General features: G+C 29.0%; 1 protein-coding gene across 1 annotated transcript; it reads right to left on the reverse strand.

Annotated features, from left to right (window-relative positions):
* Positions 1 to 5319: 5319 nt before the first annotated feature.
* LOC129989080 (uncharacterized) lies at positions 5320 to 15529 on the reverse strand. Its single transcript, XM_056097401.1, has 5 exons — positions 15454 to 15529; positions 12924 to 13019; positions 8402 to 8533; positions 7158 to 7287; positions 5320 to 5606 (listed from the first exon to the last, which is right to left on the reverse strand). The coding sequence occupies exons 1-5, from the start codon at positions 15482 to 15484 to the stop codon at positions 5384 to 5386; spliced, it is 612 nt and encodes a 203-aa protein (XP_055953376.1). The 5' UTR covers positions 15485 to 15529; the 3' UTR covers positions 5320 to 5383.
* Between the last annotated feature and the right edge of the window lie 5503 nt (positions 15530 to 21032).

The raw sequence follows: 21032 nt of genomic DNA on the forward strand, positions 1-21032 counted from the left end.
GTTTTTAGAAAAAATAAGTTGTAAATTTATGGAAAAAATGTATATATACGTACATTTTTATCCATAATTTCTTTGCATCTCAAAATATTTCTTAGATTTTGGTTCATTTCATTCATCATTATATTCTTTAACTTGGGTACAAAGAAAAATAGGATTGCTGCATTACAATTTTGTGTAGAGTATTAACCGTTTAAGTTAAATTTCATTAAAATTTGCTACAAATTTTCCTATTTCTCAAAATATATTATATTTCCAAATAATTTTTTTGTATATATAGTGTTTATAATTGACAATACATCTAAAAACCATAAATAGTTTTTAAAAAATCCAATTTTTCAAAAATATTGCTTCGAGCGTAGTCGGCTACCTTAATATATAATGCTATCCTCATTTTTTTTTTATCTCATTGACCCTCTCCCCGAAATAACCTCCTGACTTTTGATTTATCTTGTATTTGAAAAATTCCTATACTCTTATTTCATTGCGTTTGGTTTTCAAATGAGACTGTACTTGAGTTCATACACTTCCATGTCTCCAGATAGTGATTGTATGTAAATTATTTTTTATTGTTTTCTCTTGTATATACCGATTACGAATAGGAAGCAATGCAATTATTATGAAATCCGGCATCAGGATTTTGATGGAAATTCAAGTTTCAAACCTCAATGAGGGTCGAAGTATTTTTACAGAATTATGTCTGCCTATCGGTCTGTTAAACAACTTAAGAAAACATCTAAAAATAAAGAAATTATTATATGGTTTTTATACAACAATTTTAGTATTCATTCAAATTTTGAGAGGAATTCGTTTGGAGAAAGTCTATCTGTCTGTTCGTCTGCCAGTATGTCTAACTTTTAAAAAAATAGGGCAAAGTGGGTAAAATTTAGCTTATAATTTTATAAACAAAACAAGAAATTTTTATCACATTTTGGATCAAATCTTTTTTAACTGTTGATGTCCTGTGCATTTAAGGTATGTGAACGAAACGACTGATGAATAAAATTATGATATGTAATCAATTATGTGAATGAAATTATGATATGTAATCAATTATATAAATGAAATTATGATACTAAAATATGATGATGGATGAATGAAATTTCTAATGTAATTGAAATAGTAAAAAGTCATCAAATTTTGAATTGAGTCATCTAAATATAAATGATCCAAATGTATATTTGATATTTTGCTCAGTATACAAGGAAATATTCCATAAAATGTGACAAAGAACCAAATGCGTGAGCACATATAAACGTCGTAGCATGTACACGTTTGATGATTAATTTTTATATGATCATTACTATAATTAAACTACTTATTTATCTAAAATTGTTAGGTATGCAAAAACAAAAAATTCCGGTCAAGATCCTTAATTCGATTTTGCCAATTTTTGCTTCATTCTGAAGCTCTTAAATATGCAATATATAGTCGCAAACTATATACATTCAGGTACGCTTTCAATAGTCGCTTTTCATCTACCAACCTCCAGTTTAGGATTACATTTCAAAAACACGACGTTACTGCAAGCTTTTTATAATGAAAAATCGTGACAAATTTCCTGACCATAATCGCAGTACCAACTTCAATGATTTTTATTTCATAATGTAATGCTCTTGGCCGCCTAGACACATCACTAGTGGTTGCCTGCCTGCCCTCCCCCCATCTAATGCTGAAAGAGAAACAGCAAAATGCCCCCCACCCCCAATCTCCAGAAAAATAGATTATAACTTCCCAATCTTCCAGAGAAATACAGTAAAACTTCCCAATATTAAAGAGGAAACACGATAAAACTGCCCTATCTTCTTGGTAGAGTTCCCAATCTTAAGAACTATATCATCAGTAGTTGTCTACACGCCTCTCCCCCTCCCGTCTAATGTTGCAAGAGAAACGGAAAAATGAGACTCCCCAATCTGAAAAAAAGAAGAAAAAAATTATGTCCAATTTTTCAGACAATTACAATTAAACTTCCCAATCGTCCAGAGAAAAATATATTAAAATTTCTCAATCTTCCAGAGAAATAAAATAAAAATGTCCAATCTTAACAACTGGGCAATTTTCTTCAATATGCAGACCAATCAGATCTATAGTCTGAACTGATAACCAACAATAATGTCTCATGATTATTAACCCGGTTTAATTTAAAATATAACTTTTCAGCTTTGTGATAACATGCAGCTCATCGAAGTTGGTGAGAATGACTTCGATTAATACAATAACTATAATCGCAAATATTTATCGCCAAAAGTTATACCTACATAAATTACCGAGTTAACCAATAATAAAAAAAACCTCTTTACGAATATATTTCATCGCTCATTAGTAGAATTTTAGGGTTATTATCTCCTATATGTCGTCAAAGGTCAATCCATCTATCAATCCATAAATCAGAGTAATGATATAAATCAATTCTTGAGCCAGCTGTTTGCAGTCTAAAAATCTTAAAATTTCCCATATTGTGTAAAAAACAGATGTTTTATTATCAATGTATTTTCGGATAGATAATTGTGAATTATGAGATTATTTCTAAAAAGAAATGTCTCTTTGATCAGATATTCCAATCGCATAAAAGATATTGCACAATTTTCTTTTACACTACTCTATGTCAGTTTTGGATAAAATATTGCTTTATTTTTGGTATTTCGAAAAATTTAGTCGATCCTTTCACGTTATTTTTAATGCAATTAATTTACAAAAAAATCTATAGTCATGTTTAAAATAAGAAATAAGCTATAATATATATAATTAAACATATTTACACTATTATATAAAACGAACCTTGGCGAAACTCAAAATAAAGGGCAGGAAAATCCACGCAGCCCTAAATAATGATTGCAAAGGCTACAGATAAGAAAAGTTAGATAGAAAACTCCCGAAATGTCAGACCCAGATTAAGTATTGCTCATTTCCAAACATTCTGATCCCCCTCAAACCCTATTCTTTGAATTAACTTCATTTTCCACGAAAAACGGAGAAGGACAGGAAATGAAGAAACAGATGTTTTCTTTCTGACATAGCGTTTCGTCGAGTAACATGATCGCTGCAGTGTTCCAGCTGATGGAACATATGTTTTTTTCCAACAATTATACGTATGCCTTTTATATGAAAAATTTAAAAATATATAGAATAAATAGCTTAGGGTACATCCAACAAAATAACAATGAAATTATTTTTCTAACAATTATTTTTTACTAGAAAAAAATGATAAAATTCCTTGAAAAAATAGGTTTTGGCATACCATGAAATTTCTAAAAATGAGGATCAGCTTAATTTAAATTGTAATCTATTATTAAAAAAGGAGATTAAAAGTGATTCTTAAACCTATTATTTTCCATTTAGAGTTGATTTTAACGATTTTAGAAACGAACGAATTTGGGTGTTCTATGTAGTGGTACACTGCGCCGCGAAAGGTTATGTGAAAATTCAACTAATGCACCATCCGATTACTTCCTTGGGGAACTTAAAGTATTTAATTAAAAATTTCGAATCTGCTTTTTCTCTATTAGTGGGGTACGACTTTTACCTCGTTTTTGTTGTGGAACGTACATTTGGTGGGATATAGAGAATTTTGAGATGTTCTCAAAGTAAGGGTTTGATCCTTGTTAAGCAGGATGACACTTGTTGGGGGAAATGAGGAGGAAGGCATAGATTGACCACTTAACATCATTGGATTTCATTTTATTTGGCTATTTGAAGTCGAAAATCTATTTCAACAAGCCAAAAGGCATGCGTGCATTGAAAGAGGAAATTCAACGCTGCATCGACGAAATTCAGCCACATAATGGCCATGGAAAATTTGAATAAAGTGCGCCAAAAAAGCCGTGCAGACCATTTTCCTTATGTGTTCTTCCATATACAACCCTAATATGTGTACTACACGATTCAACAAAAGATAACAATTTGAAGGAGAAAAAAACTATGTTTTTAATTTAATTCAAATCTTGCGTTAACGCTTAACTCTCCATTTTTACTAACCTTAAACTATCAGCTGTAAAGTGGTTTTTAATAGGGTTTCCAATACTTTACTGCACGAATGGTAGCAAATTCAAATATTGTTTTAATTTTGGGACACCCTTTATATATGAGCGTTCGATCCATTGCGCTGCGCATCTATTGCATTATTTATAATCTCGTTTATAGATTTGAATTCTGCTGATAATTAACCATGTTAATAACAAAGCTAAAATAAGCATTTAAAAAATAATTAAGACCATTAATTATTAAATATATTAGTTATTTATTTTTGCATCTTCCAATTTTCTATAAATGGTTGCAGTGGTAAGTGGTGATCAAAATTGATCAATCAGAAATGTCACTCAATAAGCTTGGGCATCTATCAACATAATGACAGCACCAAATTGTGTTTACATCATAAATTTATTCTGAATCGAAAATATCAATTTTATTGGACCAAATTCTTGTCATTTCGAGGTTTTTTTATTTTCAACTTAATTTTGAAGAAAACTGAAAACTGAGGAGAATCGAATGCTTTCAATTACGTACGGAAAATCTGCTCTTAAAGAAACAAATCATCGTGAGTGGTTTCGATGTTTTACACCAAAAATTCCTGATTTAAAAGCTATATTCAGCATTTGTTGAAACCAGTTCCTTGTGATATACTATGAGCTGTTGAAACCGGGAAAAACTATTACAAGAGATAAGTATCAGACGCAAATGGTGCTTTTAAGCAGAGCACTGAAGGGGAAACGGTGATAGTATCAAGAGAGATTCGAACAAAGTTACCATCCAGCATGCCAATATTCTATCACATGTCTCAAGATTGGTCAGGACATATTTGGAAACACTAAAACACGTGATGTTGTCTCACCCACCGTATTCATCACGTGATGTTGTCTCACCCACCGTATTCATCACGTGATGTTGTCTCACCCACCGTATTCAAACGTTGATCCTTCCGACTACAATTTGTTTCGAACGATGGCATACGGCCTGACTAATCAGCATTTCGATTCTTATAAAGTCCAAAAGTAAGTGGATTCGAGGATCGCCCCAAAAGACTTATCGTTTTTTCGAGATGGTATCTGACGATTGCTAAACGCATGGGAATAAGCAGTATCTAGAGACTCACTGTACTTTGAAGAATGAATAAATAATCACTCTTTAAGAATAAAGTCACAAATTTCAGAAAATTAGCAGAAGAAAAGTTGTAAGTTTAATGCATACTATTTTTATTCACTTATTTTGTGCTTTGCAATAGCTATTGTTATTTCAAGGACTTGAAACTGGTGGCATGATATATATGATCTCTAACCTTTTGCTTTGGGTTTTCATCAGTTAAATTAGTTAGGAAAAATTATTAAGAAAATAAAGCAGACCATTTTATTCATGGCAATTATTTTATAAATGTATACATTTTTGTGTTTATTTAAGAAGCAAAAAAGACTCCTACTACGGTGAAATAAATATTGAGGAGTCCGAAGTTGTCAGGTCGGCTGTCTTTCTCATCTGCTGGAAGAATCAGCTCCTCACAGAGAGAATTGCTCATGCTTCGGAAAGGCTTGTAAATCCAGTCGAACAAATGTTGAGCTGCTGTTCCACAATTCTTTTCAACTTTCTCTTCTACGCAGTTTGAGTAAGGTTCGAATAACCTACAAATCGAAAGTAATGTAGCTGTGAAATATGTATATTAGATACTGCTTGCATAAATTTTTACAATTTTTCTACTTCTTTTATAAAAATCTGGTAACACACAATATTGGATTTCTTGTTACCGTTTAGAATAAAGATTTGTTTTTAATGATATAATAATTTTAACCATGTCGATTTTCCAAAATATTGAATGCTATTACGCAAAGAACATGCATGAAATTTTTACAGTGATGCATTTCGTAAAAAAAAGTATTTAAAATATTGTAAAAATCCTTTAAAGATGTAAAATATTAAAAGTTAGAAATAATTAAAAATGGGAAATTAGAAATTTTGTCATTATGTTATTCTGGTAGACCCCACCCCTTTACACATACATACATACACAAACACATTTCGATCAATAACCAATATGCCGATCAGTTTAGTTTAATTTCACTACATTCCGTTTCAAAGCAACACTGAAGCTACTTTGGGATGGACCTCGTACTTTTGAATTATGGTCAGATGATGAGGATGACACTTGAGAAGGCACACTTCTTATTTCCAAAATTCCTCATCATACAGCCAAAGGACATTTGTTCACGTCGTAATTAATAAGCACCACACTCGTTTACATGGCGGTTCTTTGGTGAAATGAATTCGTGAACTTAGGAACTTCAAGTCCCAAGGCCGATACCTTATCACAAGAAAAAGGAGATCAGATCAGAGAATTGTCGATCGTGATCATGGTTTAACAATCAGAGACATGTTAAAAATATTTTTCATGTAATTTTCTGTTGTTTGTCATGTAATTTTGAAAGAGTTACGGGATTTCGCTTCTAAGGAAAGCTGATTTCGCGGAAAATTTTATAGGAATCTTGAATTTACTAAAAACAAATTCAAGTACATAAGAAAATGATTTCACAAACCGAATTCTTTGTAAGAATCATTATTAACTGTTATAAAATGAATGCGTGATTTTGATAATAGAAGGTTGAAATGGAAAAATAAGCTTAAAAGATTAAATAAGAACTTAAAAGACCATATTGACCGTATTAACGTTACTGATAAGTCAAATTAGCTTATTCGTTTTTGTAAAGGTGTTGTGAATTTAATTTTCTACTAAGCTGTAAAAATTTCAATACAGAATATTATTGAAATATTTTACCTCTTTGAGTGAAAGAACTCACCGAAAAATATGAGAAATGAGGCAAAATAATTTACGAGTTTTGCAAAATTGTAATTCTTTTCTCACAATGAAATTACTATTCCTGACTCGTTTTTGCAAAATATAATCAGCACCCCCCCCCCCTATTCACTCGATATAGCACCTTGTGTGTGTTTTTTTTTAATTTCACAGATGAAGCTGCCCTGTGGATATAAATATTTCAGTTGAAAGTAGGAAGCAGATGAGAAAGTTATTAATTCACTGATTTAATTTGCTATCTCTGACCACAATTTAGTTTCTGTTTTAAGGTTAGGTATGTGGGGGGGGGAGGAAAAAGGCCATATAACTTCATTGTTTATCATTCTCTTATCATTTTTCTTAAGAATATAATGAAACTACTTACTTGCAAACCTTTTTGTTTGCTCTGATGAAATCTTCAGAAGTCTTGAGGTTGCTCGTGGCTTCATCCAAGGGACCAGTACACTGTTTGTCGTTGACAGATTTCTTGAAGCAAGCCTTTTCTGTATCAAACCCTGATGAAAAATAAAAGTAGATATAGTAGATATTAGTAAAAATGAAAGTATATGTAGTAGACACTTAAAAACATATCAATAACAATGACGTTAATATCATTATACCTTTATCATTTTCACTTCATTCATTACTAGCATCACTAGCACTTGCATTTTTTACTAAATTAAAAATCTATTACTATTGTATCGGAAAAAATAACCAGGAGATAACGTATTTTGCAACTTATACACATTAATTTACCGTGCATATCAATTTTTTTTTAAATTTGATCTCTTTTTCAAACATGTGTCTTACTATATGCATATAAAGATTAAATTTTATTACTGATTCCTCATCACTTTTTGATAAGAAATATTTTTTTAAATTTTCAGCACTTAGATGTTTTAAATGACATTTCCATATTCTTATATTGGCAAGCCATTCATTTTTAATTAATAATTTAATATAATTTCGATATGAATGGTACTAATTGTTTGTGAATTTACGGAAAAATTGACTATGAAATTCCTTAATATTTCAAAGAACAAATTTCAAATAAAAGAATAATTTAAAATAAATACATTTTTTACTTTTTAAAACAAAAGAATTGTTTTTATTTTTTTTTATTTTTAACATGTATTTATTTATGCATTATCGATATAATTGTAACAATAAAAATAGAATCAAGCATTCATAAAAAAGGAATATTATATATTAAATTACAGCTGCTTCACAGCAAATAAAAAATTTTAAAATCTTTGAAATATATTTATACGGACATGAAAAGATTTTGTATATTTATATATTATGGAAATATATAAAATTTTTAATGCAATTTAATATATTATGGAAAAACTTTAAATACACTTAAAACTTTTAGCTGAAAACATTTAGTTAAAAGTTATATATATATTTGACTATAATAAATCTAAACAAAATTATATATATTTATACATAATATTTAGTTTAAAAGTTTAGATAAAACTATTGGTATATTATGATATGTATTTATACAAAATTTCATTTAAAAAAAAATGCAAAATTTTTTGAAGGAGTCTAATAGAATCTACTTTAGCTTAAATGGAGGATAAAAATAATTATAGAAATAATTGTTGACAAAATGAATTTTCGTACATGCTTTCATGCCATCAAGTGAACAAAGTGTCGTAACACTTCTTTTGAGTTGATCAGCATCTTCTTTGAAAGGCATGTTGCATTTATTTGCGACGCGAGCAACACAATCTATCTGATATTTGAATTCATCGCCTGAAAAAAAAATAGATTGATAAATGCCATCATGTGAACTTTTAATACATAAATGGGGATTCCATCTAGCTTAACCATTGACATCACTGATGACAATAAATAACAATATAAATTACATAAGAAATTAAAAAACTGACAAAATATAAAGCGTAATAAATATAACAATAATAAATATAATTATAAATAAAATGAAATAAAATTTTAACAAATGTAAAGAAAAAGAATAGAAAAATAGAAAATATATATATTGAAATGTCATTTCACTAAAGTCATGTATATTTTTGTATAAACTTCTCTAAATTTCGATTTCTACGTGGAACCGAAATACAAGGGAGGAAATCCCTAAGAGGATATTGGGAAAAAGATACTATCTATACAACTGTTATAAATCGATAGAATACACAGAAAAGAAGACAATATATATATTGTAATGTCATTTCACTAAAGTCAGGTATATCTTTGTATGAACTTCTCTAAATTTCTATTTCTACGTGGAACCGAAATACAAGGGAGGAAATCCCTAAGAGGATATTGGGAAAAAGATACTATCTATACAACTGTTATAAATCGATAGAATACACAGAAAAGAAGACAATATATATATATTGTAATGTCATTTCACTAAAGTCAGGTATATCTTTGTATGAACTTCTCTAAATTTCTATTTCTACGTGGAACCGAAATACAAGGGAGGAAATCCCTAAGAGGATATTGGGAAAACGATACTATCTATACAACTGTTATAAATCGATAGAATACACAGAAAAGAAGACAATATATATATTGTAATGTCATTTCACTAAAGTCAGGTATATCTTTGTATAAACTTCTCTAAATTTATTTCTACCAGTAACCGAAACAGAAGGGGGGGGGACCTATATTGGAAAAAAATATATTATGTCTCTGATTGTTATAATTCGATATAATATATAAATGTTAATAATCTGGTTAATATAAATTATAGGAAATAATGTTAATTAAATCTTTCTATATCATTTTCAAGATATATTAACTTTTAAAATGTAAATTTTATAAATATCTGTGTATACATTTGTATATTTGAATGAGGCACTAAATGGCAGTTAATATAGAAAGGGGCCCATGTGATAGTTATATAACAATGCTACTAAAACTAACAATGCTACTAAAAACAACATTTGCCAGTCATTTGAATGTAGAACTCAAAGAATTATGTCCTTTACTCGAATTTAATTATTTTTATTTATTTATTTATTGGTTCAGCGAAAAAAAGGGACGCTTTAAAGATAGAACATTGCTTATTGTGCAATGCACAATGCACATTCACAATGTTGATACAGATGTATGTTTAAGTTGATTTATTCAAATTGACAAAATGGTCAACCGATTTAATTCACTGCTTTTTTAAACAACAATATCTTTCAAAAGAATTAAAATATTTAAAAAGTATGAAGAAAAAATGCTGACATGAAGCATGAAATTGAATTCGAATATGAAGTCTAATGTTTTTTCATATAATATCCTTGTTATTCAAAAAAAATGGATTTTATTTTATTGTATTGTATTTTGTTTTTCAATGAAAAAATTAAAATACAAGGAAACAGAAATAAAATGAATCATAAAAGTAATATTACCTCAAAAAATTTAGGATAAATTCGTAACTAAAATTACCATCTTCCACTTTTATTTTTATATTTTGATTATATTTGAAAATTGTTTGGTAGAATCTTTGCTGCTTACATCTAATTATTCTAATTATCATTTTTAAATGATCCGTAGCAGTGTAAAAATAAAAAAACAACAATCTAAATGTGATTATTTTTTATCACAGTTGTGGTAAACATAATTGGTATGTCGCTAAATTGTAAATTTAACGCATTTTACTACGCGGTATGTGAAAAGTTGAAAGAAGAAAAGCCAAAGTAAGAACATGTCGGCTTTCACATATACTCTCTAATAAGTTTATAATGCAAAGAAACGCCTGGCATGACGCCTTATATGGCATACAATCGTTGCGAAATACTTTTTGGCGTGAATTTATGATTTTAGTTGTATCTATCGTGTGATCCTTGGCGAGTTTTTTTGCGATACAGCCGTGATATGCGGTTAATAGTAAACGAAAATCAAATTCATAATTTAGACGTTTTTCCTGAAGTCACTGAAACAAAAATTTGACAAATAACTACATTTATAATCAAATAATCTCATACAAAATTTTATATATTTAAGTCGGGGCTTTTTTTAATTATCACGTTTATATGTTTCTGAAGGAATAGACCGATAGACAAATAACCTGTTGTTGGATCTGGTTCAAAATTTGAGACTATAAATATCAATTATGTGTATCGAATCATCTATCTAGGTGTCTTCGTTTTGTACTTATCGTGTTAACTTATATTCGAACAGCCGGGCAGACGACATTTCATCTGTACAGATTTTACTGAAAATTTAACAGAAATTATAAATTTTTATAAAGACCGCATACAAAATTTCATCTGTCCAGCTTAAATCATTTTAAGTTATCCTTGTTACAGAGAGACGGACATTTTTTAAAAACTACTCGACTATCTGAAAACTATCTGGAAATACACGAAAAGTGCTCATTTCAGCTGGATTGCAAAAATGTTCATCCTTGAGCAAACTTCTTGTTATGAAGGAAATAAAAAGCTTATGGTTTTTTTCGCGTCATCGATGATGCATAAATCCGAAAAATGTATTGGAATGGTCTCTCATATGTAGACGAAAGCATATGTGACATTTTTGATTCTGATGGATGCATAATTATATATTTATATAAAGAAGAAGAAGAAAATAAATAGAGATAATTAGAAGATAAAAAATTATTAGAGTCAAAGGATGCTGGAGTGCATCAGGATTATGTAGTTTAATATTTATTAATGTAATAAGGAATTATGCAGCTTACACAAATATAATTACAATTAAAAATTATCAACCCAAAATATGATATTGGTAAGGACTTTGATTTTACTAAGATAACCCCCAAACTATTCTCGATAATCTATTATCTCGATAACTGTTTCTAACTATCTTGTCTATTTGTGTCTACTTGAACTACTATCTTGTCTATGTAGGTCTACGTGATCTACTGCTTTGTATATTTGCGTTACGTGATCTACTATTATGTATATTTGCGTCTACGTGGTCTATTATTTTGCCTATTTGATCTATTATCTTGTTTATTTGATCAGTAAGTTCTCTAAAAATACCACATCAGTCGCCAGATTGAAACCCAAAAAGACATAGAGGAAATTGAAAATCATAATACATAGACACAGCATTAATAAGAAAAAAGGAGTAAAAAAAATAATGATGCAACAAATGAGGAATGCAGCATTAGAAAAAAAAAAAAAAACTTATTCACTCTATACCTAATCCTTCAAAAGCTGTTCTGAATGAAAAGCTGTTCTCATCGCAATATATTTATTAATACGTACAGATTTTTTTTTTGCATTTTTGAATCAAGTCTTAAAGGGATAAAATTTCTTTTTCTTTTTAATTTTTGAATTTTCATAAAACAGCTTTTGCATATTCTTAAAATGTTATTCAAAACAGCTATAAAAATTCTTATTTGGAAATATTTGTTTTTGTTAATGCATGCAGCAATATTTCCTTTTAATTTATAAATACAAACACTTTTGAAGACGACGTATGCTTACGACTTAACCAATATCTCTATTTAATTAACGTAGCTGATTTAGGCTTTATAAAAAATCATTACGGCCATCAATATTTTTTCACTGAACAAATTACTCGTCATAAAATTAGCAAGAATTAACTTACAAATATAAGTGTAGCTATAGAGAAAATTGCGGGAGTTAAAAGATTTTGAATAGAAAAATTTCCAGTTTTAAAAAACTGACCTAAAGAAGGTGATATTTCTGCACAAAATGATTAAATACATTTATTACTATTATTTCAATAGAATTATTTATATTTACATCAATCAGAAAAAGAAATTTACGACTGATCAATTTTTTTTCAAGAGAACGATTTTTTATTTACATTAATCAAGAAAAAGAGTTTTATTTTAAAACATATTTCTAAACATTATGAACAAAAACAGCAAGGCGAATACAAATTTTTTTTAAATGGTAACACAAAAACAGCAGAATCAATGGCTATAAGATGAATTAGAAATATAATAACCTTTCTTGAAAAAAACGCTTAATAAAAATATTGAGTTTTTTCAACCCATTATTTGCTCTTCTTTAATATATTTTTTTAATTCTTGGTTATTTTCAAAGAAATATTCGTCTGCAAATTTCGAAAGTAACGTACACAGCAACTTACACTTCGCTTGGATAAAATAACGACTTGTTATAATTTAAAAATGGTTTTTCAAAAATTAGTCTTCTAACTTTTTCTCTACAGACAAGAAGTTGATACTTACATAGAGTCATTCGATCCGTTGGGACTGGTTCCCTCATACATTCTTTGAACACCCCTCTAAAGCACTCTTTATCACATTGGACGCATCCAAAGAGAGCTGAAAGCAAAATATCATGTGATTACAAAATTCAACATTTAAGGTTTAAATAGTAAATGGTGTCCATTTTACACAGTTCAACTTTTTGTGCCTTCCATGTTTATAATGAGGAAATAATGTGACATAATCTTCATTTTTATTCTGGCGTTATAGGGATGAAATTAAGTATAGCTTTTTGTTTCCGAGGACAATTAAAAACATTTACTACCTTCAGAATTACATGATCTATTATTCGATTAAGTTTAATTATTACGGAAGGTATTATATGGGAGGAGAAATCTTGACGCGGATTAAAAAAAGGCTATTATAAAGTTCGTAAGAATTACAATAAAGACTTTTGTCACTTATTAAAAACTACTAGAAAGTAGAAAACAATTATTCATAGAATGAAAGAAATCAAATACGTTTATACAATTGAAAGGAAAAGTAGAAAATATTTCGATATCAAAAATTCCGGATAATAAAATCAAGTCATTAAAGGATGTGGTACAGAAAATGATACTTTTAAAATATATAATCATAATGAATATCATAAAAACGTAAGTCTCTAAATATTAATTAAAAACCCAAATCGATTTAGATGTTATTAAAATTCCCCTTCACTTCGAGAATTTCTGTCAAATCCGTGACATTTTAGGATATCGTCTCCTTTCGAACTCGGTAAATAAATATCTTTTACTTTGCAATTCTCAAAACAGCGTTTTTTTAATTTTCTTTCTGTTAAAAATTTTTCTTTTATAAAAATATTGGTTGCATTTCTAGAAAACGGGTCTTCTTTCTTCATCAATTAATTCTAGAAATAATTGATGATTATATCCAAATAATTTTATTACAATCTGAACACATACATTATAATTTAAATAAAATATCCTAAAAATCAATGTCAACACTTCATACTTCTTATGGGAAAATCTCTTCATGTGTGTAGTAGAAATTATAATTCAAATGTATAAATCTCCACAGAACATTACAATTGTAGATAAAATTTTATTTCATCTTTTCAATTCTTTACGTTTATTTTGAAATTCTTTAGCTATCCAGTACTAAACTGAAAACAAGTCGTTAATTCTATGTAATGTCATGTTCTTCAACTCAGTGAGTCAAAATGCAATTGCACTTTGATATAACATTTCTCAAATTCAAGGCTGTCTCAAATTTTAACAAATATCTACAGTTTTATAACTTGCCAAAGTCCCATACAAATTTAATCCTCCTAGCTTGTTGCGTTTCCGAATTAGGGCTTTCAGATGCACTTACATAGAAAGAAGAGAACTTTATATCAAATATAATTCAAACATACAATTTGGGTTTAAAAACTTTGTAGTAAATTCTATGGAGCTCATTCCATTTTTGGGCACAATTTGATTTCCACGGCGATTGTGATAAACCGCCTTATAATGGAAAAAAATCTCCAAAAATAGCCATACTAAGAGCAACCATACAAACTTTCTTTTTGGCTTGGGGTCGTTTTAATTGCCGTCGCATTGGACATCAAGATATAAAGACAGATGAACCAATTAATAGAAATAATTCAAAAAAATGATTCTTTAGACACAGATAATTCTTACACTAAAGTCGCATTTTCTGTCTCCTTCAAATTTTTTCTTTTAATAACTTGCCTCTATAATTTAAAATGAGAACTTTTGCTGACTTTTCAGTTATAATTATAGAATTAGCATATTATTTTCAAATTTTCCCGTGAATCGAAACTATGATATTTTTCACAAAGACCAATGAAAAATTAATTAATTTTTCAATAAATAAACTTCCATTTATTTATTCTTACTGTTATTCTTATTCCATCTTACTATTTTAGGAAATGATATTCTTCACAATTGTCCAATATAATTAATAATTAATTAATTTTTCAATAAATAGACTACCATTTTCATCTTATTGTTTAAAATAATGGTATTCTTCACAATTTATTGAAGACCAGTGAACAATTAATTAATTTTCCAATAAATAAACTTCCAATTTCATCTTACTGCTCAAAGTAATGATATTCTTCACAATTTATTGAAGACCAATGAGCAATTAATTGATTTTCCAATAAATAAGCTTCCATTTATTTATTCTTACTGTTATTCTTATTCCATCTTACAATTTAAAGAAATGATATTCTTCAAAATTGTACAATATAATGCATAATTAATTAATTTTTTAATAAATAGACATCCATTTTCACTTTATTGTTTAAAATAATGACATTTTTTTCACAACTTCTTGAAGACCAACGAAAAATTAATTAAGGAAAGTAGAGATAAGATTAGATTTTCTAGTTATCAAAATAAGAGCACTATTTTTATTACACATTATCTTAAAAACCTTTCGCAGAAAAAATATATGAATGAACTTTAAAAAAATTTAGAGTAAAAAAATAAGAGTTACTAGGATCTCTTGTGATTAAAATGAATGAAAAAATTATATTTACCTGCAACCGCGAACAGAACCAAGTACTTCATGTTGCTGGATGAGTTTCGAGCCGAAACTGTTTGATGAACTGAGAATGTAAATAAGATTGTTCGTAAACTTTAATTTATAAGCACTTTTATCTTTATCATCCTGGCAATTCATTAATCATTGCATATTGGGACCCATCGGAACACACCTGTGATTATAAAACCTTATCACATTATTCAGAAATTTAAACACCTGTTTTTAAACCGCAAATGAATATTTCAGAGCTGCTAAAGAAATTTTGATGAAATATCAATTAAAATGGATATCAGTTTGTTTGAAATTTATTACTGCGTTTTGATTTATAGTAAATTCACATTTCAATCTTTTTTTTGAAAAATTGGTAAACTTCAACAAAACCTTATTGATATACTGCATTTATGAATCATTACTATAAAAGGGGATATTTCTCTTATTTCAAATTATGGGTCATTTTCCTTTGAATCATTCAGATGGAGACAATAAGAGAAGGTCAATGAATAAGTGAAAACTTTTTTGTACATATTACACGATTTATTTTTTCCATCCTGGAAAATGTTGAATCGGATTTAGCTTTTGAATAGTCAGTTATCATCTCATTCTTCGCGAGATATTTTAAACCACTTGGTCTAAGAACTTGAAATTTGGGGGATAATTATTTGAAAACTTCGCTATAATATTCTCGTTGAAACAAGTAATAAGTAATAAAATTAATCAATAATAAACTTTAAACAGATAATATTTAATATTTTTTATTCAATATTATCTGTTTAAAGTTTATTATTGATTAATTTTATTACCTATTACTTGTTTTAACGAGAATTGTATAGTGAAATTTTCAAATAATTATATATTTTAAATAATTAATATTTGTATATTTTCCAATAATTAATATTAATAAAAATATATTTTATATAGTAAATAGGATATAATAATTAGATTTTAGTTAATTCCAAAAGAAACAATAATTTGTTTCATGAAACCGATTGAATCTTTACAAGAAATATTTTCATCCACTGAATTAATAAAATTATAGTGTTTTACTCTAACTAACTAATGTTTAATCATGTCTGAAATAAGTTCTGGCGTTTTAACAGATATTCAAATGCGGAATGTAGCTTCAAATGTAGTACTCTTCCGAAAATTATTTTCTTGTGTAAGGTGGATGTTCCTCATATCTCATTAAAAAAGGAGTTAGGCAGGCGAATAAATACAAAAGTATTTTTTGAACTAGTTTTAGAAATAGAAAAAAAAAAATTATAAGGTAAAAATAATTGAGATCACTAAAAAAACTTTTTTTGAGTTTAAGATTATCTAAAAATCATTTTGAATTGCTGTATGTTTGAAAATAATAGGGAAAAAATTTCTAAAATTTCTTTTAATTTTTAATTATTTAAAATTTTAACTAGAAAGAATCGGTGAGAGGTGCCTATTCCTATCCTTTACAGTACATATGTCTCATGTGTAGTAGCTTCAGAACAAATTATCAAACCTATGGAGCCTCAATATGCATATACATTCAGCTGTTAATAGAGACAGATCTAAAATTTAACTGACCAGATTCATATATAAAATTTAAGACTTTCTGACTTGTTCAAGTTTTCAGCTATAACTTTTACAAGCTTAGGAATCAACAAAACAGATTTATACAAGATTAAATAATGGATTTATTTGATCAAATATTATTTTATGCATGTCTGTGGTATTGAAGAAAAAACAAAATGGCAAATTTTATATTTCAGTTTTTTTTTAAATATATATAATAAACAGGCAGTTTTGCAGGCAGACATTCTTGTATTAGAGCTAATCGTTTGCAAAACGATTTATACTATTTGAAAGACTCAAATAATGAAAAAAAAAATCTTAAACACAGAAGAGTTCAGTATTCTTAGTTATTCTGATAAAATCCAATCTTTTATTTACTCTTACCAAAAATACCCCCATGGGGGCACCTCGAAATGAGGATGAGATGCTTCCAGCATGGTGGTTGGATGCCGCCACCCTGGAGGGTACACAAATAGGGGGGGATCTGACTCCTCCCATCGATGACGAGACGTACTTCCTTCGGGGAGGGTTGTACCGTGGCCGGTGATGGCCCTTAGAACTCAACCACAGTTCCTGCCAGTGTTGTTGTTGCGGCGGTCCGGTCATTCAGTTTTATGGTTTAAATCCGTGTGCCTTTGTGGCGGGTTGTAGAGTCAGATGGTTGACTTACTCTTACTAAATAAATGGTTCTACTTTAATCCATTCAGGCATGATTACTTAATGGGGTATTGCTTTAGATGCAAAACTTACTTTCTCACAACATATCAATAGAAAAGAGTAGTCATAAAATAACTTAACCTGTTTAAAAGGTTTAAAAGGTTTTTCCAGGTAAAAACCTGTAAAACCAATCAAAGGTATTAAAACAGATTTCATATGCGGCCTATGAAAGGCACGGAAAATTGAATCCTGTTGTAATAAGTGAGAATGGTCTCCGAAGAACTTTCTCGTTTACTCTTTGATAATTGTATTTTTATATTATTAATCTCATGCTACTGACGAATAATAGTTACGAAAGGGACATTTAGCATGCAATCTATAACGATTAATAATTAGTAATCCAGGTAATACAAAAATGCCAGAATTTCGAACGGTTTAATGGTCCGACCGATTAAAGCCAAAATTGAACAAAGAACTGTGATTGTTGTCACAAAATCGCATGTCAAATGTCATACATTTAAGACAATCCGTCTCTGAGGAATGGCGTTAACATGCTTGCGAAAATACAGGCATACAGATAGCCAAACAGTTGAGAAATTTAGTTCCAAATTTGATATATTATGCTCCAAATTCTATTCCTCTAGATATTTTCAACTTGTAATTATCGTGTTCACTTCTATTCGAACAGCCGAAAAGACATTTCCCTGGTAATGGGTTTCGTTCAAAATTTATCAGAAATCTTCAAACTTGGTGTAAAACCCCTAAACCAAATTTCATCTGTTTAGTGCAAAGCATTTTGAGTTATCGTGCTCAGAGCCAGAAAAATATGCATCGTACTAGGAAAAGGCTGAAATGTGGCATTTCGTCAAAATCTGGAAACCGAATATTGTAACAGTTTCAATACTTTCTCTTCGAATACTGTGTGTATAAGAAAGTAAAAGAAGCACAGTCATCAACAAAAAAAAATGGAGCATATCTGTAATATTGTTATTTATTATCGAATCTTCTGAAATTTGGTGCCGATAGTAATGACTTGAGGGGGAAGATTTATTGAGATAAGTAAATTGATTAATCGAATTAATTAACATGGTAAATTAATTACTATCTTGAAAATTTTCTATTAAATCTCTCAAGAATCTTTTTTTATTGAATCGATTTGTCTCATGGAATTAATATCGCAATAAAAATTTATAGAATTCTGATGATAATTTCGAGAGTCATTGGATTTTGAAAAATGATGCTTCCAAGGTGATATCTCGGAACTATTATATAAAACATTTTTTTCATTTTATGTAATAATTATAATATTACATAGAGTCGCCAATTATTAAAATCTCTATTTCCATATTAGAAAAATTTCAAGATAATTGTTAATTAACTCGGTTAATCAATTTGTCTATCTCTATTACCATCGACACTAATTTTGTGAAGATATGATAGTACATAACAAAGTTACAGAAGGGTTCCATTTCTAACGACTCTACAAAGTATCATGTGATGCAGTGTACCCAGGAAAAGTCAACACATTATAATCTATTACAATTAGTCAGGGGACCTTAACATTAATTTAAAAAGTTTAACGGAATTAATTCAATCAATCATTTATTTCTTTATGCACTTTTTTATCACTAAAAATCAATGAAATTTAAATTTTCATAATCATATTTTCTTGAGTCCGTTTAAAATATTTACCAGTTTTCATGCGGGCAGCAGTAAAATCTCTCTATATTTGCTGACTTTTATAAATTGTTTCACGAAATTCATCTTCCAATATTTTCCACTGTCTCTATATGAAATTTTATTTCATTTCTCTTTTTAGGTGTAGGTGTTGGTGGCACCAAAGAGAGAAAGATATCTTATAGCCATTTTGCATTATTTCGAAATAATTTATGCGTTGTACCAAGGATTTGTCCAATGACCGAACTATAAAAATTTTAAATTTCTACATTTTCCTCTTAAATCTAGAATATTATGTTATTTAAAATCTGTACTATAAAATAGATGTAAAAAAACTTGAATTAGTGTAAAACGGTGCACCACAAAGAGACATGCTCAGATTCCATACTGAGGGATTATTTTTGGTGTTTAGGAAAAATTTGGTTGATCCTTTAACTTCATTTTTAATGCACTTAATTTACAAAAAGACTATAGTTATGTTAAAAGTAAAAAATAAGATATAATATATATAATTAAAAATATTTACACTATTATATAAAACGAACCTTAGCGAAACTCAAAGTAAAGAGCGGAAAATCCACGCAACTCTAAATAAAGATTGCAAAGGCTACAGATAAAAAAAGATAGATAGAAAACTCCCAAAATGTCAGCCCCAGATTAAGTATTGCTCATTTCCAAACATTCTGATCCCCCTCAAACCCTATTCTTTGAATTAACTTCATTTTCCACGAAAAACGGAGAAGGACAGGAAATGAAGACACAGATGTTTTCTTTCCGGCATAGCGTTTCGTCGAGTAACATGATCGCTGCAGTGTTCCAGCAGATGGAACATCTAGTTTTATCCAACAATTAAACGTATGCTTTTTGTATGAAAAATTTAAAAATATATATATAATAAATAGTTCAGGATTGAAATTATTTTTTTAATAATTATTTTTTACTACAAAAAAAAATGATGAAATTCTTTGAAAAAATAGGTTTTCACATAGCATGCTATTTCTAAAAATTATGGATCAGCTTAATTTAAATTGTAATCTATTATTAAAAAAGGAGGTTAAAAGTGATACTTAAACATATTGTTTTCCATTTAGAGTTGATTTTAATGATTTTAGAAGCGAACGAAGTTGGGTGTTCTATGTAATGGCACACTGCGTCGCAAAGGGTTATGTGAGAACGAACTCATGCAGCATCCAATTACTTCCTTGGTTAACTTAAAGTATTTAATTAAAAATTTCGAATCTGTTTTTTCGCTATTAGTGGGGTAAGACTTTTACCTCTTTTTTTTTTTTTTTTTTTTTTTTTTGTGGAACGCACATTTGGAGGGATAAAGAGAATTTTGATATGTTCTCAGAGTAGTGGCTTGCTCCTTGTTAAGTAGGATGATAGCTGTAGGGGGAAATGAGGAGGAAGGCATATATTGACCACTTTCTGATTGTGGGACATCTCCCTCGAAGAGGATATCTTTGGTACATTAGCTAGTAATGACATGGATGAAATTTGATAAAGACAGCAATCGGCCACAAACAAATCCTGTCGATACTGCTTTGTTCAGTGGTTACGGGGTGGTCGGCTTTCCACAAGAAGAAGTGGGGGTAAGACTGGATGTACATCTTAGTATTATGGGAAGTAAGGAGAATTATATTTTTATAGGAAAAGTAGTAGACATTTCTTTTTATTCAATACGATAGTTCAAGA

The sequence above is a fragment of the Argiope bruennichi genome, chromosome 10 (genome assembly GCF_947563725.1).
Source record: "Argiope bruennichi chromosome 10, qqArgBrue1.1, whole genome shotgun sequence".
NCBI lineage: Eukaryota > Metazoa > Arthropoda > Arachnida > Araneae > Araneidae > Argiope > Argiope bruennichi.